Source organism: Pleurodeles waltl, chromosome 7 (assembly GCF_031143425.1).
Source record: "Pleurodeles waltl isolate 20211129_DDA chromosome 7, aPleWal1.hap1.20221129, whole genome shotgun sequence".
Classification (NCBI taxonomy): Eukaryota; Metazoa; Chordata; class Amphibia; order Caudata; family Salamandridae; genus Pleurodeles; species Pleurodeles waltl.
In genome coordinates this window covers 475996146-476019525 of record NC_090446.1, presented here as the reverse complement: position 1 = coordinate 476019525, position 23380 = coordinate 475996146, and the positions used below count along the sequence as shown (strand labels likewise).

The 23380-nt window shown below is 44.4% G+C and overlaps 1 protein-coding gene across 8 annotated transcripts in view; it reads left to right on the top strand.

The window, feature by feature from the left end:
- Nucleotides 1–23380, top strand: part of TAOK2 (TAO kinase 2) — an 873025-nt gene that overhangs the window by 663461 nt on the left and 186184 nt on the right. For all 8 annotated transcript variants that reach the window (XM_069244102.1, XM_069244103.1, XM_069244098.1 and 5 more), the window contains one exon: nt 4576–4704. In XM_069244102.1, the coding sequence (XP_069100203.1) occupies nt 4576–4704 (129 nt within the window). The remainder of the gene's footprint in view (nt 1–4575; nt 4705–23380) is intronic.

Below are 23380 nucleotides of genomic sequence, written 5' to 3'. Positions count from 1 at the left end.
ATACTCAGTATTACCGAGAGGAGGAGTCACTTGATCTCGTGACTTGAAAACCTTCTTTGAAGAAAAACAACTTGTAACAATCTGAGCCCAACACTAGATGGCGGGCTTGTGCAAAGCATGTGAATCTCCAGCACTGCATGCCACAAACAGATGTCTACTGGGTAACATTTACCTTCCGGGCCATCCCTCCACGCATCCAAAACTCATCAAAGAGTATTTGACAAAAGTGTTGCAGTCAGTGAAAAAATTACTAGGGGTAGCTATTCTCCGGATCTGCATGGAGGCTGCGTGGAAAGAAAAGAACTGACAGCGCACCGGGGTGGTTCCTATATACAACAGCGATGTCATCACGGCGACCACAATTCTCGCTGATTCGACTGATAGCGCACAAGGGTACTTCTTGAAGAAAAATCTCAGAATCCAGTCTAATGCCTGGGGGGAATTCTAAGGTAAGGAATCTGCAACTAGAATATGTCTCTTCCAGATACATTGTTACCAAAAGTAAGTAACTTGTTTGTTTGAACATCTCATTAACTGTTTCCAATTGCCATAGCTTCAGCGAGGTGGGCCAGTAGATTGGAGATGCTAAAGGTCCATCCTCCCTTCACTCCTTTCTTTTCTATGAGTTGGTACTTTGAACAGAGTTGTTTTCCTACCGAGGGTACCCTTTATTCCTTTTACCTCCTCCGCAACTCTCCACGAAAGTGAAGAAGTTGCACAGGTTGGACCCAAAGAGGGCATCAGCTTTTACATTAACTGCATTAAGGATTTCAGAAAGAATGTCCAGCTTTTTGTTTGGTTTAAAGACAATAAAAAACGAAAGCTGTACATAAGAGAACCTTGTCTAGGTGGATCATTTTGCACTTCAAGATGTGCTATGCTCTAACCCATAAATATCCTCTAACGGATATCAGGGCTCATTCCTCCCGAGCCAAGGCCTTCACCTTGGCATTGGCCAGAGGAATTTGTGTTTCTGATATCTGCTTGTCAGCTACATCATGCCTCTTCATTTTTTTGGGAACCACTAGTGCCAGGACTCCAAAGTGTGAAGGGGGTGGCCATTTTGTTCCTTGTGTTCTCCTGGGCTTCCTTGGAAATCTATTCAGAAGGTGAGGAATCTGCAGGTATGAGTATCATTCAGAACAAAAAGTTACTTCTTTTCAGTAACTTCTTTCTGGTGGATGCTCTGTCTGCAGACTCTTCACCTATCGCACCCTCCTTCCTTTCTTGAAGAATGGTTATAAGCAGTTCCATTGTGCCTCAGTGTTATTGTTCTGCCTAAAGGTAATATGTTTCCAAGTATTTATTGCACTGCACCATTATGTTTATTTGAGTATGTTCTCATCCTACTACCTCCTCTTTGATGCGGGAAAAAATGTATGTGAAACTATTGTCTCACAGCTAGTGGAGTGTTTTATGGCTCCACTGACATCACTTTGATGATGTCAGCTCCCATGTGGAGCTGGCGCCCACTGTGGATATGAAAGAGCTCTGAAAAGTTTCTGGATCCAGTTTCGACCTGGGGATATTCAGAAGCTGGGAAATCTGCAGAGAACGTATTCATCAGAATGATTGTTACCAGTAGTAAAGTGTTTTTTTTTCTTTATGTTTCTACACACTTTCATTTTTCTGTTTTGAAAATGCAGTGGGATGGTGTATATGCCACTAGGTCTTTTGTGTCATATTTATTAAGTTATATTTGTCTTCCTTTAAAAAAAATAAAAAAGAGTACCAATGTGGTTTTTGATGTGCTGTATGTAAAAAAAACACACACACACAATTCCGTTGCAAAACTCACTAATATACAGTGTTCTCAATTCCTGCGCTTCAGCTCTTAAGTAACAATTCATCATATTGATTTGTAGCACTTGAAGTATATTTCCTTATGCTTGCTTACTAACTATTCCTGTCCAACATGAAGGGATGCTCCGTGGAATGGTAGTGGAAGAAAGTCTTCTTCTTATAGCAGGCCAAGTGTCTTTCTACTCCTCTAGTCCTTAGCAAAACGATTGGAGAGATGACTCTCCACAAACTACATCACAGAAGAGAGACAACCATTCCCTTGCTTATCACTGTCTGATCGGTCTATTTTATATCACTAACATAGTTTTGACAAAAAGCCTGAGAAATTGAGAGAGTAACAAGTAGACTTTCAGATATCTCCAAACATTTCAAGCCTCTTAACTTATTTGTTGCTTTTTGCTAAATCTGCATGAGTGTGACAGTAGCTGAGCTCCAAATGAAAATTTCAGTAGATTAATTACCAACAAGACCTTCCCCAGAACTCCCTAGACATATTTCACAACTAAATTTGTATTCCTACTACAAATCGCTCTTCTGTGCACATGGATTCCAATAATACAGCTGGAATTGTGTTTGTAAAGACTGTCTTACAGGTTGTGGTCTGTAAGTGGTATATCTTGCATCACCACAGAAGCTAGATATTGTAAAAATGACTAAATGAATAAAATTGATGAAGAGTTTACACACCAGTATGGTTCCATCTCTGCAAAGCGTTGTTACTATAGGCTCATGCTTGCCTGCCTTGTACTCAGTTAACTGAGCAGTGGCCAACAATCATTCAACAGAGACCATGGATGATCTTGACGTTGGTACTTTTACAAGCTAGAGATCCTACCCTTCAACAGGGGTGAAGTGGAGTGCTTCAAAATAATGTTTTTTAACCATAAAAAAAATATAACGTTGCCTAAAAGAATGGCAATGGATTCCGCTTTGAACACAACTTAGTATGTAGTATCCTAGTCATGTGTTTGCTACTGAGAAGTCATGTATACAGGTAACCTGCTCTTACTTGCAGCTTACCAGAATCTACAGGGAGTGCAGAATTATTAGGCAAGTTGTATTTTTGAGGATTAATTTTATTATTGAACAACAACCATGTTCTCAATGAACCCAAAAAACTCATTAATATCAAAACTGAATATTTTTGGAAGTAGGTTTTAGTTTGTTTTTAGTTTTAGCTATGTTAGGGGGATATCTGTGTGTGCAGGTGACTATCACTGTGCATAATTATTAGGCAACTTAACAAAAAAAAATATATACCCATTTCAATTATTTATCATTACCAGTGAAACCAATATAACATCTCAACATTCACAAATATACATTTCTGACATTCAAAAACAAAACAAAAACAAATCAGTGACCAATATAGCCACCTTTCTTTGCAAGGACACTCAAAAGCCTGCCATCCATGGATTCTGTCAGTGTTTTGATCTGTTCACCATCAACATTGCGTGCAGCAGCAACCACAGCCTCCCAGACACTGTTCAGAGAGGTGTACTGTTTTCCCTCCTTGTAAATCTCACATTTGATGATGGACCACAGGTTCTCAATGGGGTTCAGATCAGGTGAACAAGGAGGCCATGTCATTAGATTTCCTTCTTTTATACCCTTTCTTGCCAGCCACGCTGTGGAGTACTTGGACGCGTGTGATGGAGCATTGTCCTGCATGAAAATCATGTTTTTCTTGAAGGATGCAGACTTCTTCCTGTACCACTGCTTGAAGAAGGTGTCTTCCAGGAACTGGCAGTAGGACTGGGAGTTGAGCTTGACTCCATCCTCAACCCGAAAAGGCCCCACAAGCTCATCTTTGATGATACCAGCCTAAACCAGTACTCCACCTCAACCTTGCTGGCGTCTGAGTAAGACTGGAGCTCTCTGCCCTTTACCAATTCAGCCACGGGCCCATCCATCTGGCCCATCAAGACTCACTCTCATTTCATCAGTCCATAAAACCTTAGAAAAATCAGTCTTGAGATATTTCTTGGCCCAGTCTTGACGTTTCAGCTTGTGTGTCTTGTTCAGTGGTGGTCGTCTTTCAGCCTTTCTTACCTTGGCCATGTCTCTGAGTATTGCACACCTTGTGCTTTTGGGCACTCCAGTGATGTTGCAGCTCTGAAATATGGCCAAACTGGTGGCAAGTGGCATCGTGGCGGCTGCACGCTTGACTTTTCTCAGTTCATGGGCAGTTATTTTGCGCCTTGGTTTTTCCACACGCTTCTTGCGACCCTGTTGACTATTTTGAATGAAACGCTTGATTGTTCGATGATCACGCTTCAGAAGCTTTGCAATTTTAAGAGTGCTGCATCCCTCTGCAAGATATCTCACTATTTTTGACTTTTCTGAGCCTGTCAAGTCCTTCTTTTGACCCATTTTGCCAAAGGAAAGGAAGTTGCCTAATAATTATGCACACCTGATATAGGGTGTTGATGTCATTAGACCACACCCCTTCTCATTACAGAGATGCACATCACCTAATATGCTTAATTGGTAGTAGGCTTTCGAGCCTATACAGCTTGGAGTAAGACAACATGCATAAAGAGGATGATGTGGTCAAAATACTCATTTGCCTAATAATTCTGCACTCCCTGTAGTAACATTTCAAAATCACTCTGCCTAGACGTTGTGTTGCTTGAGCTCTCGTTCCCCACCCCAAGGGCCAGGGTTTATTCTGGAGCTCCTAAATGTGACCACATTCATACACCTTTTGTTTCATTTTTGGTGAAATTTTAGTTTTATTCTTTCCTTTCTTCTGTTCCTTCACTCCCACAGGCAAAGGCTGCGTTAGCTGAGGAGAAAAAGTTTCAGCAGCACATCCTGGGGCAGCAGAAGAAGGAGCTCACCGGCCTGCTGGAGTCTCAAAAACGCCAGTACAAACTGCGCAAGGAACAGCTAAAAGAGGTAACCATTGAAAGGGGCCAGGGAGCCAAACGAGCTTGTGTGGAAAGGTGATCGTTTGTTTTAAACACCAGTGCAGCGGCATATGTTTTGCAGACTTTGCACTTTAGCACAGACTGTACCTTAACCCTGCTGTGAGCCCATTAGTCTTTTGAGAGTGCCGTTGCACATTGATTTTATTTGACTTAGTAGGGTTTTTACACTAGTGCCCTATGCTGTATTATTCTGGATTGGTCTGCAGTCTTCTAAAGTCTTTTTGGATTTTTGTGACCCTTGAAATAAATTATCATAAAGTACACATAATTTGCCTTATGACTCCTAGTAATCCCCAGTGTTTACCTTGTAGTCCAGACAGCATTCCACACACCTGGTCCCCATGCTTTAGCTTTGACACACAACTTGTTTTGTAGCTTTTTCCACACTCCTAGCTATTCAACTCTGTGCACTTCTGATGGATACAGTGACCTGCAGATTACTCACCTTTTAACTCCTCATCGTTTGAATCCTTACATGCGGCAGACTGAATTCAGCACCAGCATTGAAGTCACATCCCTCTTCTCAAGAGTCCACTGTATGTTGGACTTTATCATAAGGAAAGCACAGCCCTCTTTTGTGGTTAATATATTTTTCTTGACTTTGTACAAGAAAGGAATAGACTGATAGAAGCACTTACACCTAACTGCTTGGGTCGAGTCTCAGGCATAGGGAGTGTTGGGCCATTACTGTATAGCCAAGATCCTTATAGAAAATGACACACAACACTCAAATTTCCCACTCCCTCTCTCCCCTCCCTGTACTCATACCATAAATGATAAATGTGTGCATTTCATTTGTGTTAAGCCGGAATGCTAGTTGGTCCTACCAGGGGAAAGGGGTCCCCTTTGCCTTCTTGTAGCCTATGTGGATTCTTTGCATATCTGCACCTCTTCCTTGGGTAGTAGCACTAGTGCTTTCAGGTATCTAGGGCAGGTCAATTCATTGGACTGTGAGAAGAGGACGTTGATAAATTGAGCCCATATACCTGCATATGACTCTTAGTTTTGGGTAGTGGAGAGTGTGATCCCCTCCATATCTAGTATACCCGACATCCTGTGTAGCCAGGTGGTATATTTTGGAATCCTATCCTTAGCACTTTCTGAAGGGATCATTTGTTGAGCAGCTCCCAGGGCCAAAGCAATCTGGCAGCCTTTCCTCGATTTTAAGGGCTAAGTCAAGGTGTTGGATAACCCAAGTATGACACGTGCTGAGAAGCGTAGAATTTGAGTGCCCAGGTATGCATCAGTGTTGTTTTGTCGCATAGGCTCTCATTATTCTAATGGGACTACTGGATTTTGAGCGGCAGAATCACCCGCAGTGTGGGAATCTAAGTCTAATCCACTGCGGGTGATGCCTGTCACTCCAATCCAGATTTTGCTTCGGCTAACTAGCAGTGCCTCATCTCTACCCAAGGATAGGGATGACTGGGCAGCCGAGCGCATGACATACTTGGTTTCTCAGGGAAGCTGTGGTCACTCGGGTCTCATCCATTTCTCTCAGTTACATTTAGTCTCATATATAAATGACAAACTGAGGCAGTATATGTTTCAATAATGAGCTTAATAAAACGACTGCATCTTAGATAGCAAATCCTGAGCTGCAATAACCAGGACGACACAACATGCCAGTATTAAAATTGTGACAAGAAGAGTGAAGGATAAAAATAACGCTATCATATTGACACTTTTGGCAATAGACTTACTCCTACCTAAGCTATGATAGAGCACAGCATGTTCAGCTCTTATTCTGCCCTTCAGGTTCCCCTGGGAAGACATCATCCCCCAGTTGTGGTTCTCTGGCTGGAATCTCCCTCTAACATGTAAGGGACAAGGAAGTGTTTTTATAACAACACAGCTGATGTTCTGGGAAAATGTGTGTTGGAGACTAATCTACTACCACGTTCACTGGTAATGTACCGTGCTGTAGCCTTGGAAGAAGCACAGAGTGATGAAGAATGTCTTGTTTGAGAACAGAGTGCTAGCCTAGGCAAAAACAGTTAGATAAACAGAAAATAAAACAAGACCGTAAAAGTGGCTATTGTAACAATAATAAAAAAAGCTGAATAAAATATATCTAGGTTAAGGTGCACAGCGGCTTGGCCTAGTGTGTTAAAATAACATGGATGGAGCTATGGCTAAAATGGCTACACAACAGTTTAAGATCACCTCCCAGAAATCTGATAATTTTCAGGCACATCCACAATAGGTGCAGTAGGGTGTCTGTAGCTTCAACCCTCGTCAGCAAGTGTTACTAAGGGCCAGGTTCCAGCTGTGTACCTATCTGGGGTGAGGTACCAATACATTAATATCTTAGTGGTTGTCTCTCCGCTATCTGCATTGTGTACTGTGTGTCGAACTCTGTAATATATATCCTGGGTGTCACAGGTCACGCCAATTTCATGTTCCCACTGTCTGTCTGTGGGTGTTGTCTCCAGGCATGGGCTGCATAATCAGTGTATAGTTCTGTAATGATGGGCTTGTCTCACTTTATGAAGGATCTATTTCTCACAGGGGGTGAGTGGTCGCTGAGTGCTTGGTCTCATGTGCAAATGCGTGACTCAGTGTCGGTCCTTGAGATAACGGAGGCATTCTGTTTTGGGGGGAGCCTATAGTCTGTCTTAGCCTTGTCAAAGGAGATTATCCCTTGCACAGGAGTCTGGTTTGCCGCCAGTGCATGTAGGATGTTGGGTGGAGCCCCAGCGTAAAGTCTGGGTTGTCCAGAAAAGGTGTCCTGGGTACTCTGCGACCTGCAGTCTGATCTCATACAAGAAGAGAGGCTCATGTGACCAGGAGGAGTATAGAACCCAGCCTGTGCTTTTGCTGGAACCAGCCGGTCCCCTCAGGCCTTCCTTATCCATGAAACACCAATGCTTCTCTGATTTGGGGCAGTTCCATTCCACCACATATTGTAGTTGTGTGGCCTAATAGAATTATACAAGGATGGGAACCCTAAACCACGCTCTAAGGTTGGCCTGTGCATCTGAGTGTCATACATGAGGTCTCTTCCTGTTTCAGACAAAATGGTTGCTCTCAGCCTTGAAGGATTTTAGCATGTGCGGGGATGGGTGTTTGGGGGAGAGCCTGAAAGATGAAGAGTGCTTGAGGAAGGATTGTCATTTTCAGAGCTGCTATCTGGCCCAGGTAAGAGTCAGCGATAATGGGGAACCTGGGTCAGGTCAGTCTTATTCTGGTGCATCAGCATACAATAGTTAAGTTCTATTGTTGTGGCTGTGGTGGGAGCTATCTGTATCCCCAGGTATGTGAGGATCGAGGTTGCCCAAGTTATCTTGTACTATGCCACCTGCAGTGTTTGGGAATGGGGTGGTGGGGGCTGCAACAGTAAGATTGACAGCTTGGGACTTCTCCAAGTTGATCTTAAAACCCGACTTGGGCCTAAATCAACAAAGCTCTCCTAGGAATATGGTTAGGGAGTGCAAGGGGTCCTCCAGGACATTGTCCGCATACCCACTAATTGTGTGTCCTCCCATTCCCAAAAGCTGATTCCCCTGAATGCAGGGATGTCCCTGACCCTTTGTGCCATGTCCTCCTTGTGAAGCACAAAGACCAGCAGGGATTGGGGTCATTCCTGACGTGTGCCTCTATGTATTGGAAAGGGATCTGATGATGTTCTATTGACTGTCTGTGGGTACACTGTAGCTACTCTCAATCAGTCTGCATAACTTGATCCCAGAGCTGAAATGATGAGGTGTTGCTTTTAAGAACAGCCAATGCACTCAAATGCATGTCTTTTTCTGCATAGACAGCTAAGATCATCGCCCCCTGCCTCGATCTCCCCACTTTGTCTAACAGGTGTGAGATCCTCTTGGTGTTATCCCTGTAGTGGCTGGGGGGATGAACCCTGCTTGGTCTAGATCTTTCAGAAGGGGCATGAGTGGATTCAGTCAAGCCTCCTGCATGCTAGGGAATATATTTTTGTTAAACATTTTTTAAAGAAATAGTAACCCCAGGGTCGTTTATCCTTCGAACTTCTTTCCGTTCTCGAGTTCTGAAGATTAACAGTGGCCATGGCCAAGTCATACTAGTGGCTCCAGATTGGGCTAGGAGTGTGGTACCCAGAACATCTGGACATGAGCATCAGTGCTCCAATCAGGCAACATTTTTGGGAGGGATTGATCTTTTCTTGCAGCAGCAGGGCAGGGTTCTGCACCCAAACTAGCACTGTACCAACTCATGGCTTGAGAAGCATCAGTTGGCTGTGTTTGATCTACCACCTCAGGTTGTCTGTCATCCTTGTTGCCAGGCGCCTAAGAGGTCCATGTATGCTGGTCACTGGGACAAGTTTGTGGGCTGGTGTGGAGTCCCTTTGCAAGCCAAACTGTTGGAAGTTTTATTGATTGTTTTGTCTTTGGCCCAGCAAGGTCTTGCAGTAGACACTACTAAATGTTATTTGCTGCATTCCCAGACTATCCTTATTTAAGTCACTCGAAGTACTGCCGTTTTATTAAAGGTTTAACCAACATGTTTCCTTCCAAACTGTTTGTAATACTAAATGGGGATTTTAATTTGATTGTGACATATCTTTGTAAGGTAAGACGGTGCCCAAGAAGACTTTGTCAAAGTGAATAGTCTTCTTTATTAAGACCTGCAGCACACCGGCCAAGAAGCAGCCACTGGAAGGACTGAGGGGTAATTACCCTAAGCTGATGTTGCTACCTCTGCATTGGCATGAGATGTAGCTGCTCTTGACACAGGTTAAGTTACAAAATGGAAGTCAATGCATACATTCACAAAGCACCACTACCTTGGCAGCCAGGTCCAACTGGAAGAGAACTTTGTCAGTTAATTCCTGTAGGACTTTTTGATCTGTCCACTCCACAAATCCTGCACGTTTGGGAGATACTGTTTTGGGATCTATACTAAAGGTTAAGAAGCGCGTTTCGAACTAGCCATCAGAAGAACAAGTTAGTTACCTTCGATAACACTCTGTTTGTAGCATGTGGTGGCCATAAATACTTATGAGATGCAAACTCCTGCCATCTAGTGTTGGGCTTGGACATTTGCAACTTGTTTTTTGTGTCCCCTCTAGTGTGTACTGCGCATAGTCTTCAGCTCCTTTGTTAGATTGTTTTTTTCCGCCATCAGGTTCGGATGTCGGTTTCAGAGGTCCGTGACTGAAGCTTCGATCCTGGCCATGAGTCGGTATTAGAGCATTTTCTTCCACCCTTGATGGAAAACTCGACAGCGATGAATATCTTCTGGTTTTCCTCAACAACTTTGATCTGCCAGCCCAGGATTCTGCCTGGTTCAGCTTCATATCTCTTTTCTGGCTCGACGTTTCTCCACTCCACGATCTTAGAGGTATATAAATGATGCCTTCTAGCTTCTGCCCCAAGTGCCACGCCAAGTATGCGAGGCAGGATCAGCACTCTGTCTGCAACCTTTGCCTATCCCCTGAACATGCTGAGGGGTCGTGTGAAGCGTGCCTGGCCTTTCACTCGAAGAAAACGCTTTGCTAAAGGAAAGAACGTTGTTGGGCCCACTCTCCCATGCAAGCGCATCAGGCAGAGGATGTGCCCGATATCTTTAGGGGACAGTCATTGGAAACGGAGGAAGACTTTGAAGATGCCAAAGCACAAGATGTGCCCCTCGATATTTTTATACTGCTTGCAGGTAGCAGCGATGACTCTGACATGGATCCTTCTACATTGCAAGGGCACATGAGTATGCCGGCAGAAGCCGTACATACACCTCATACACAATCTAAGACGGTGCCCAGCACCCCACTGCCCTACGGCCGTGGTGGTAGCTGTAAAAAGGCAAATAAGTAGACTTCTGCCTAAAAAACCTCAGGCAAGTGTTGAAAAGCCAAAGACCTCAAAAACTGCCTCTGTGATGGCGCCGAAAAACCCAGCTTCCACACTGGGGAAACACCATAACACCTCAGAGACGAAAAATCTCTCACCGCCAAAGCAGTCTGTCGCCGAAGATACCGTCAACATCCAAGATCCTGCTGGCGCAAAAAAAAAAATATCTTCGTGCTGAAAACACCGTCACAGCAGTTGGAGCCTAAACAGTGGTCTGTGTCAAGAAAAACTGGACCACTGGCAAAAGAACCCAGACACTGGCAGAATTGTGACAAATTCAACTCTTCCACCAACAGACATACTTCTGAATGGAAGAAGACTTTGAGGAGGAGATCATGGGACCAGTTCCACACAAAGCCCCCCAAAAAAGATGGAAAGACAGAGGCACTCGCCCCATCTTTTTTCCTCCGACTCCACCTCTTCCTACTCCACTATCTGTCCCTTCTCCTCCATATGTCCTTCCTGCAATACCACCAGATAATACTCAGTCTTCAGAATAAGTGCCCTCAGAGCAGCCACATGCATCACCTACACTATCATCAGCAGACTACATAGACATGTTTTTTTTTCAACCACATGACATTTCATACTTCCCAGATCCACAGGAAAATGTAGACTGTTTCCAGGATCCATGTGACCAGTGTGATACACACCCACTGGGCGATTGTCAACATGATTTATACCCTTCTTAACCTTCACCTCCAGATGACACCACAACAGACCAAGATGTTGTTACTAGAGCAGCACATTATCATATAGTAGATCGCCATACATTGCAGGAGGAAGATGATTTCTTAGTGGAAACACTAAGTAAGTTTCATAGGACAGTCCAACTTAAACCTATGCTCAAAGGAATGCTGAAACGCATGGAATAAATTTTTATACAACCACTTAAATGTAGAATAGTCATCCCAAGAGTGGAAAAAAAAAATGCAAAGACCTGTCCCTCTGACCCCATCTATATCAAGGGTCAAGTGCCTCCTGATTTATTGGGTGGTTCACACTGCCAGGAAGAGAGCTAATTCCTAAGGCACGGGGATGCTTCACCAACTGATAAGGAGAGTTAAAAATATGATTCAGCAGATAAGTGCATTGCCGCACAGGAAGCAAGCCACCTATGCATAGCCGATTCAGTAGGCTTGCTTTCTAGGTAATTTAGAGCCCATTGGGACGAGATGCAAGAGCTCTTTCAGCACCTCCCTGATCAGCACTAACAACAAGGTAAGCAATAAGTGGAGGAAGGTAAACTAATTTCCATCGACCATTATACAATGCGCTTTAGACTCCGCTGATACCAGTGCACAGCAAGTGATCTGTAGCAGCATCATTAGACACCACGCATGGCTCATATTCTCTGGCTACAAACCTGACATCCAGCAACACTTTCTCAAACTACCTTTTGATGGCAAACATTTGTTTGGGCCACAGGTAGACGATATGTTGGAAAAAATAAAAAAGACACCTAAACTGCCAAAGTTATGTGTGCCCTACAGATTGTCCAACACAAGAGCTCCTTTTGGAGAGGGTAATATTGATGTGCGTCGAGACTAGGTACCGCTACAGATACAGACACCAGCTCAAAAGCAGACATGTTCTTACCAGTCCCAAGACAATAGAGGCATGTACTACAAGTCACTGTACAAAAATAACAGGGGCAGAGGTCGTGGAGCTGCTTCCAAGACCACCACCCCCATGAAACTTTGACTTGCTAAGCCTCCCCCTCATTATCACACACAAGTAGGGGGGCAGCTACAACACTATTACAATCATTGGGCACACATTACAACTGATCAGTGGGTCCTTTCTGTCATAAAGGACGGGTACTGCCTTGAACTCACCACTGCCCCACCAACAATACCACCACAAACCGTGTCACCACAACACCTTACACTCCTACAAGAGGAAGTCCAGGCACTAGTTCAGAAAGGGGCTATAAATCCTGTCCCACCATACCAGGACATGGGGTGTACTCCCTATACTTGATCATTCCTAAAAAAGATGGAAGCTTAAGGCCTATTCTAAACCTCGGGCCGCTCAACAGATACATTCTTTCTGAACATTTTCATATGGTGAACACTACAAGAGGTAATACCATTGCTACAGCAGGAAGATGTCATGACTGTCTTCCCATATTTGGACGACTGGCTAATCAAAAGTGGCAACCACTAGCAGTGCTTACAAGATACTCGGAGGATAATCAACCTTCTACACAGATTAGGCTTCACTCTCTATACAAGAGAATCGCTCCTACAACCCCTCCAAGTTCAGCTGTTCCCAGGGCAACATTAAACTCAATGGCAGTCAAAGCCTATCCCAGTCCAGAAAGAGTGTAAAAGTTTCAGTTGGCATTGCCTTTTTTCCAACCACATTGTCAGGTCACAGTTAAAACAGTCATGAGTCTTCTCGGCATGGTGGCATCCTGCATCTCCATAGTGCCACACACATGTCTACATATGCTCCCCCTCCAACACACCCTGCAAGCCAGTTGTCTCAAGCAGAGGGTCATCTACAGGATCTAATGTTGGTAGGGCCTACGACCCATCGCTCACTGTACTGGTGGAAAAGCACCAATCTGTTGGAGGGTCGGCCCACCAAAGACCCAATTCTGCGAATCACCATTAGAACGGATGCCTCACTACAGGGTTGGGGGGGCATATATGCAAAACCTCAGTCTGTGGCCGCTGGACGTCAATTCAGAAACACTTTCACAACAGTCATCTAGAGTTTCTTGCCATACTACTAGCTCTGGAAGCTTTTCAACAAACCTTTACAACTAGGTAGTTTTCGTTTGCACAGACATCATAACTGCAATGTATTATACTCAAAAACAAGAGGGCACACACTTCACACAACTATCAATCACAAATCGCAGAACAAATATGTCATTGGGTCATGTAGAAAGCTGACTTTTTATGTAGCGGTTCCAATGTAAGTGTACACTATGCAAAAAGTCCTCACAACCCTTATTAGTTTGAAGGGATTTCTTTGATAATCCCAAGTGATCTTTTTGTAGTAGTGTGGTTGAGCAGCTTCGGCTTATCGGAGGGGAGAGTTAAGTATTTGTTGACCACAGTCAATAAATGATTCACACACTCAATAAGAAATCTGAGACCAATTTATTAAAAAATAAAGCAGACTTTTAAAGGAATTTAGGCACCAAGATCTTAAGAATAACTTTAGTACAAGCAGAGATATCGATTTTTAAAAGCAGATAGACATAGCTCAAATAATGGTTTTGAGACATACACCTCAAACGCTACAATGTTAACCTATGTGAGAAAAAACTCACATAGCAAACAGGTTCTTGCAGGCAGAGTTCAGAGGTGCCCTTTTGGGATTCAAGCCGTTATGTGGCCAGGATCCAAAGTACCACCAGCAGTGTCATTTTACCTGCCCTGGTGGGCAGAGGTGCTGGTCGGGCAGGTAGCCTTGAGCTTTACACTGTTAAAGTCAGTGGGGACCTGAAACAAAGGCTGCAGTGGGGGACAAATCCGGAAGAACCCAAGGGGGAGCTCAAGTAGTGGGACCCTAGGCCTAGGGGATGCAGTCACAAGCCGTGGCTGTGGGGCTCAAGTACAGAGTGTCTTGGCTGGCTGGCCACTTGCATTTGAAGCTCTCACTGTGGGTTGATCTGCAGAGGGCAGAAAGACAAAACAGAAGGGTCACTTCTGTTGTGCGTCTCGGCTGTCCTGATGCCCCTCGACATGCAGGAAGACTTCCAAGGCATTGGAGCTTGGGCAGGGCGCGAAACAAGCCTTGGCTGCTGCAAGTGCCTCAGTACTCAGGTTATTGGTGCAGGGGGGGGGCTCCAGGAAGGTCTAGCATCTCGAAACTCAGCAGAGAGATGGGGCTGACCTCCTCAAGCCACAAAGTCCTCCTCCTGAAGTGGTGCTCCCTTGGTGGGCCCGATGGCCAGCAACACAGTGAACTAGGCAAATGCGGTCAGTGCTTTCCGATGCAGGGGTATGGCTCCTCCACCTCACTGTCGAAGTGCTGGACAGTACTCCAAGTGTTGGGGAGAATGCACAGCCACAACATATGTCAAGTCTTTGCACTTTTAAGGCGCAAGCAGCCAGGCAGGGTTTGGCGCCAGATTCTGTGCGTGTCCTTGCTTCTCACTTTGTCTCTTCTTTTTCCTTCATTTTCCAGGAAGATGAATCAGTGGGCCTGGTTTCATGGTGAACCCCTAAATACTCAATATAGGGGCATTTAGGAGAGTACAGGGTAGTAGCCAATGGGCTACCTACCACTACAACCACTATGCCCCCTATATGACCACTTACTGTGGGGAATGGCTGTAACCCTGACCCAGAAGTCCCTATTTCACCAAAAAAAAGACAGTGAAGCCTTCTCTGGCTGTTTAATTTAGGTAGCCCACCTTGGGGGTGTGGCTAGCCTGTGGGTAAAACTCGCCTCCTGAATAACTAATTTCCTGTCTGCTCTGGTGCCAAATGGGCCCCAGGGCAGGGGGTGGCATTTACCAGGTCTCGGGTTGCATGTCAAAGGCGGCAGAGGCTTTGAAGCCTCTGGCCTTGATATGCTAAATTGCTAGCCATCCTACTGGAGGAGGTGAGAACATCTTCTGCAGAACAGGATTGTTCCTAGCCTCTGAAAGCGTAGTCTCTCCCTTACAGGGCGCCAGAAACCCGTCTGGTGTGGCAGGCTGGAAGATACAAGTCAGCCAATGCACCAAGAGACTGGTAGGGCAATCGGGGTACATCTGAGGTGGCCTCTGGGTGCAGGTTCCAATAAATATGATACTGACATTATAGATGTATTAAGACATGGTGTTTGATACTAAACACCATTACTTTCAGTGATGGCTTTATGTAGCTGGGTAGCTCGTAATGACTGGTGCCCAGTACATGTCCTCAAATGGCTTCTTGAATACTTGCAATGACTAGCAATGGAACTCGGCATCACAGGGGCTTATCTGCTTGTGCAGATGTGCCCTCACATGTAATATACTGCACCCTGCCTTGGGGCTCCAAAGGACTGCTTTGGGGGTAGCTTACATACAGTACATGCAGTGTAATTGGGGCATTGCAGACAGGGAGTGGGCAATGTTGGGATTTCAAAATGGCTTGCATCATTTCAGGCATCCTGCAGTGGTAATCGGCCAGCAGTTTGAGTGTGGGTCCCTTTGGATGGCATAATACATGCTGCAGCCTTAGGGGCCCTCTTTAGTACCTGGGCCCTGGGTACCAAGAGTGCTATTTACAAGGGCATTACAAAGGCGCTAAAGTCTTTCCCAATTGAGTTACAGTTAACACTTGTGTAGTTTTCAGGGATGAGCATTGACACTGTGTCCTGGTTGGCAGGGTCTTAGTGCACTTTCAATCAATAGCATCCGTACCCCTGGGCAAAAAGTGGAGTTGGCCATGTCTGAAAGACCTACTTTCCTATAGGCCACACATCACAAATTCTACCTCCTAGCATAACTGCCAGAGATGGTCAACAATTGAGCAATTATGCTCAGCAGAATGCACCAACAGATTTACGAGTGGTAGAGTGATACAACACTCCACCAATTATACTTCCAACTTTGGGGAACCCTGGAGATAGCACTTCTTGCAACCCATCAATACGTAGAATGCCAAAGCTTTGACTCCAGGTTTCCTCACCCACAATCCAAAGGCAGTGCCCTATGGATCAACTGGTCAGAGAAATTTGTTTACGCTTCCCCTCCCCCTCCACCCCCCCTCTCCCACTAATTTGCTACTCAGTACAAAAAGGAACGCAATCATCCCTCACACTAATCCTGATAGCTCCAATATGGGCACATCAGCCATGGTTCACAACCTTCCTGCATCTATCTTTAGTACCACACGAGAAACTACCTCTGTGGCCACATCCTATAAATTGGGAATAAGGGAAAGTACTACATCCAAATCCCCAAAAGCCCAGTCTGGCCATTTGGCTGCTAAGGTCCTAGAATTTGGACATTTTAATATCCCACATGAATGAATTTACATTCTAAAACAGGCGCACAGGCCAACAACGTTTTGCGCAACCAAATGGTAAAGAGTTGTACATTATTGTTTACCTAACCAAATACAACCACACTCGCCTATGGTGCAATACCTCATTGGTTATGTTTACCTTTTAGAACAGGCAGGCCTTCCATACACTGCTAATAAATTTCACTTAGCAAGTCTAGTTGCTTATATGCAAAACAGACAACATATATCACTCTTTATAATTCTAGTCATTAAAGCCTTTATGGAAGGACTCGAGTCATTCCACCCTCTCTCCCACAAGCACCGGTCTGGAACCTTAAAATTGTTCTCGCCATACTCATGGAACCTCCTTTTGAACCACTACACTTGCGAATTGTAGTTTCTTATATGGAAGGTAGCCTTTAGTCACTGTCGTATCTCTTAGACGAATTAGTGAACTCCAAATTCTTACTTTAGAACAACCTTTCTTCCAAATCTACCCAAATAAAATAGTACTTTATACTAATCCAAAGTTCCTTCCTAAAGTAGTCACTTCTTTCCATGTCAGACAGACAGTAGAGCTACCAGCATTCTTTCCACGCAGAGATTCAGTTTTGGAGAGAGATCTACGCACACACTTGAACTAAATCTTTTTGAAAAACACAACAACTTTTTCATACGCCCAGGAAGGGTCTCCTATCTCCAAAGCTGGAATAGCAAGGTGGATAGTAAGATTCATTCAGACTTGCTATTGCAAAGAAAAAAAGCACTACCCACCACTGCAAGAGCTCATGCCACTCGCAAGAAATGAACCTCTAAGGCCCTCTTTGGTAATATCCCACTAGCGGACATTTGTAAAGGAGCTACATGGAATAACCCACATGCATTAACAAAATACTTTATTGATGTATTAGCTTATTAGCAAGCTGGCGAGTGTGAGGCTATGTTACAAATACTTTTTCAAACATCGTCAACCACTATCTAGCCACCACTTTTGGGAAGCACTCTTTACATTTGATGCCAAACATATGTGTTTACGGCCAACACATGCCATGAATGAAAAATTTTACCCTTTAAGCATCTATTTGTATCATGTAGTGCTGTAGATCCATTTGCACCCATCCTCCTAGCTACTGTCTGACGTACTTGCTTATTTATTAAAACATTTTACCTTGTTATACCTTTACTCACATGCTCATTTTCTTTTCTGTTAAAATACTTCTCCCATTCTAAACTCACCTGATGAAACAATCTAGTAAAAGATCTTAAGACCGTACACAGTGGGTGGGTTGTTATACTAGATATCTATGAATCCCTGCTCTCATCTTATCACACTTATCTACCCATCATCATATTTCATGTCTCTATCAAACTATCCTCCATTCCCACTCTGACTAATCCCAAATCCTTTCTACTACTTTCATCTCCTAAATAACTCTGCCTAAGCTCTTCCCTCCGCTTCCACATCTAACTCACCAAACCTCACTCTACTACCATGACCTCCCACACAGCCCTACTAAATTCTCCCTCATTTATCTCACCCTGCTACTATGATCTCCCTAACCCTTCCACAGACGCTTCCCTCCTCCATCCCCCTTTACTCATTCCAAGCCTTTGGGTTGAGTAAATGAGGGATATACTCCCAATTAACACTTCTGGATTTCTTTCCTCCTCCACCCCTCCATTACTCCAGTCAATCAATCTAACTAATAAACTCTGATATCCGCGTCTCAAATTAACTCATAATAATACTAAAAATGTACTCATATTTCCCGATACTAATCCATCACTAATTCTTGTTGGGTTCCAGAGTAGCGAGGTACTCACCGAAAAGCGCTTTGACGCCTCGTCAGGGGTAGTAAGCGCTATATAAATACTATTACAATACAATACACACTAGACGAGGAGTCATACTTCTTTGCAACCTTCTGAGCTCAACAATAGATAGCAGAAGTAGGATTTGACACTCCTGGACACTCAATCTGGCTTCAGACCCGAGGCCTCGACAATGGACAACGTTGTAGCGTTCTCATACCTGCAGCAGCAAGCGGTTAAAAACAGCCATTTTCTTTTATTCTTCTGCTTTGTGGATTAAAAACAGTGCAACTTTCAATAGGGTTGATTGTGACACCCATGGAGGAAGTTGACAGCATGGGACATTCCCATACAGCTCCTAAGCACTATAGTTTCACTGTACACACACACGGGTTTGGGTAACAACTGGTCTTGGCACAATGACTCGGAAAATAGAAACAAATAGAGGCCTGCGTCCTGTCCCCACTGATGTTTAATGTGTATTCAGCAGATCTAGGGAAACACTTATAGGCTAGCTGTTTTGTCCCACTGAAGATTGGCCCCACAAAGCTTCAAATCATTCAATATGCTGACAACATCGTGATAATGGACTGTGCAAAAATAGACTTACAGCGGGCATTAAACGCCTTGAGCACATTTAACATAATCAATCAATTATATGTAAATCAGGAAAAAACAAAGGTCTTCATTTTCAGAAGGTATTAAAAACAAAAAAATCATAACCTGACAACTCGGAAGTCAAACCATCGGCACAGCCAAGAAGTACAACTACATTGGCGTTTGGTTTACCGAAAATAACCTGGCAGGGAAACAGAAAAGCGCTATTAGAAACAAATCAGCCGCAGCCACATACGGGATAGCGCAACTGAATAACCATTTAAGAAGTGCTTCAGCACCCTCAATATTAAGGGTAACGAAGTAGACAGTACTGCCAGGCCTGCAGTATGGAAATCTGTCATATCCTGGATCCCTAGAAGCTACTATAGATCAAGCACACTGCAGAGCGAACAAAACAAATCCTAAAACAACCTAAATATTTTTGTCACTCCAGACTAAGATTGGAGCTGGGCCTCGTGTCGCAGAAGGTAGACTGCCAAGCATCTATCTTAAAGTATTACATCAGACTCAGGAAGGCAAACCCGCAGTCTTAAAAAGCTACTTGAGACTTATTTTTGAAACTCCTGGAAATCCCTGGTATTGGCATGTAAATGATGCACTTAGAACTTTTGAAATGGGAGACACCATTCAGATGGCAAAAGCATTTCCTTTACAACCTGGAAAACAACAATTAATAGAAGATCAAGGGAAATCTCAAGGGAGCAAGATTTGATGACTGTACACTCCCCTTCAGTAGTGCCAGACCTAAATGATTCCTACTTGGTTGGGGCCCCTCAGCCATATCTTTTAGAGTCAATAAACACGGAAACCCGAAGGCAGATCCTTTACATGCGAACACTAGCCTTACCATTCAAGGACTTTAACCCCTTTCTGCCCGCACAAAAAAAAGCCTGCAGACTTTGCTCCTATCAATATGAAAGTTGGTTACATCTTTTCTGCTGCTGCCCCTCTTTAGCCTTTCAGAGGTGAGAGTTAATTAAACTAGTAGCTCTGGCCTTGGGGGCACGCACTTGTTCGGGACCTTGGCGAGATGTGCAAAATGTTACAGCATTAAGGCGGCAGTTCACCTAGTCAGTGAGGGTGGCTTGCATGGGGCTTGATGGGTTAAGAGTAGGCCTAGAACTCTGAGAATCCCGGGTCGCAGATAGTCTCGTAGCTGAATGTCACTTGCACATGCACTCACCCCCCCCTCTGAATACATGTTTTACGCTGCTGCCTCACTCTAACCTCCTAGAGGAGGCAGTTAACCAAATCATTAGCTTTGGCTTTGAGGGTGTGCACTTGTTTGGAGCTATTTAGCATTTGCCCCTCACACCTATTGGCCTGGGCCTGGGCCAGATGTGAAAATAATGTTGCAGCTTTAAGGTGGCTTTCCTCCCAGTTAGTGGTGGTGGCTAGAATGGAGCACGAAGGCTTAAAGAAGAACAAGAACTCTGAGAAACCCAGGTCACAGAGTCTCATAGCCTAAGGTAACTTCCACAAGCTCTTTTAGCCCTTAATGTTTAAAGGAGTGACAGAAGATAACTCAGCAGGTGGAGTATTATAATACAGTAAGTCATTTAGTGTAGGCAACTGCACAAGTGGTAAGACCAGCAAAATATACCCAAGGGTAGTTTGTGCCTACACTTTTTAACTTGAGATAATGCCTTTTTTATTTTTTTGTTTGTTTTTAGTTTTCTTATTGTAATGGTTTTAATTAACTGAACAATAAAGATGTAAATGACAATGAGTATGCTAAGCATATGAACCTATGGCAGTACAAGCTACAAATGGATGCTTACAGGGTAACATATTCCTTCTGGTGGATACTCTAATTGCAGATACCTACCTCACTCCCCTCCCCCCAATTCTGCCGAGTTGCCTCTTCATACCATCTAAAAAGTCCCAATTTGAAGATCTGCACACTGCTAACTCCAGTTGTTTGTTGCTCTGCATGTCAAGGAGTGGAAAGAGTCAAGTTAGAATTTGACATCAGCATGTATCTGTGATGCTTATATACAGTTCAGGACTGTCACTTTCAGACTGGACAAACTCAACTCACAGCCATACAGTGCTACCTGAGAGCACACCGAAATACTAATTTGAAAATTTCCATGTACAGTCTGGCGGATATACTAAAGGTTAGGAGGCAGTAATTAGATGGATTATCCAACCGAAGGAGCATTATCGAAGGTAAGTATCTTGTTCTTCACTGCTCCCGAATTCTCCTTTCGTCAGTGGAGACCCATATACTGGTCTAAAGAGGGCACCAATACAACAACCCAGCAAAGTGTCCATTTGGCCTGTCTGGAAGTAATCCTCTGTCATCACTGCTTCTGGTCTATAAAATTGACATTTTCTCTATAGAATGCTCACCAAAGCAGCTCTGTTGCTAGACAAAAGTATGCTCACAACTGTCAGGCAATTGACAATCCTTTTTCTGTCTGTTTCAGCACTTCGTTTTTCCACCACAGCTTATCCCCACAGCACACCCTTCAATCCTTAAGGATTCCCCGTCCCACTCACCCGAACCTCTCCCTTTACCCATGTCTTACCGTCACCTCTTCTACCTCATCAACTTGACCTTTACTAACGCCATTTTTCCATTCTCATTGCCCTATTAACACCGAAGTGTTTCCATGCCTCCTCACACCTATCAACTTCCTGTTCTTTTACTACAGCATCTTCTCTACATCCAATCTAACTCTTATCAACATGCCCTCCTATATTGCCCAAACACCCCTTCCAACTCTGTGGTGCCACCAAATCACACTCCTTACTATCCTAACTCCTCTGGCCTCTTTGATAATTCTAGCCATGCCTCTAACATTTACTATTGTAGCCTTTAATCCTCTTTTCATCTCTGTAGCTCCTTCCCTGTTACCCACTCCTCAGAAACCTCCAGACTGAAAACACCATCACCCTTTTTTTCTACTTTCGGTGAGACTCCCCCTCTCGTACATTCTGTTCATCTCACCCCACTTGCTTCTGCATCTCATCATTCCCCATCCTCTCTGTCCTATAATGCCTCTTCGTCAGACATCCACACTCTTAACTCCCCCTTACACTTTTCACCTTTACCTTCCCGTCCTCATTCTAATCTTGCAGTATCTCTCCTCTGCCTCAGTCCATGGAGGTTGGCTCTACGGTTACTCCTCAGCACTCCCAACTGCACTCATCACCAACTAAGAAAGACTCTTTGCCACCAAAGATGAATGGCTAGCTCTACAATTTCATCATTAATAAGAGATCCTTGATCAAGAACCACAGGAATATCCATGACATCCTGTCAAACTGACAGTATTGTTCTTTCCAATAGAGATTGGATTTTTTATTTGATCATTTGCTGGAGGATAGCTGATCCAGAGAAAAAGAGAGGTGGAATGGAGCAGAGTAAACAGATTTTCCCATGTGCATGCTCCATTGGTCATAATTGCCTATTTACTGATATTTTTGTCTTGAGGATATTGTTACTAGGCCAGTGATTCTAGGCCTTCTTTGGGTTCTAAATTAGGAATGGTGATTGGGTTGTTGGTGATTTTTCCTAAGTAGAGACAGCAGCTTCATGTTGCCAGGGAATGTTTGTAATTTGTGCAACATCCATAGGCCAGACATAGACATAGATGTGCAGAGTGACATAAGCTGGGCTGCCCAAAATGAGATGGGCATTGGTGCTACTTTTTTTTACAAGCAAGGGCTCAGACATTTTCCACTTTCGGTCTGCCTGGAGTAACCACATTGGTGCAGCGTAAATATTTGACTCCTACAATCTCAGCAAATCCCACTGCTTGTTGTCTGTGGAGCTAAGAGTATGGAGCAGTAGTCCTAAGTTACTGTAGATCACAGCATGTTCCAAGTGCCACAACATGAACTCGAAGGCTTAAAAGGAGAGATCTCGCAAGCTTCAAAAAGCTCGGGATGCGATGTCGCAGTAGTCGAGGTCTTGGTCAACAGGAAGGTCTCTGGAGTGGTTGTGGATTCAGATCTTTGAGCACTCCAAGTTGTTGGTTAAGTGATGCCACAAGAAGAAGTTGAAGCGGTCTTAGACTGCTTCGCATCCGACAGCCGATGAGACGTGACAGCATCAGCATTTGAGGCCTGGTGCCGCTGTAGAGCTTGTGTCTGGGCACTCTCTGCGCCTCTCCGATTTTCCGGGAGCCGGATTGACCGCCACTCAACTTAGAGCCCTATGAGGCCATGCAACTCATTTTTGGGTGGCCCAACCCCTCTGGCGTGTCTTTGTGCCCGAGGAGTTGGCAGGGGCCCCTTCTGGTTCTGCATGGGCAGCTCCAGTAGGGCCCTGAGAATCCATTTCTGGATCCTGACCGGTGCCAGTTGTTCCATTTTGACCTTCCCCCGACGCCGGTGCCGATGCCAACGCTCCCGGCACCCATAGGCAGCCCTTCCTTGTTCTAATCCCTGACTCCAACACGGAGCCAGAGTGGTATCACTCGACGACCTATCTGGA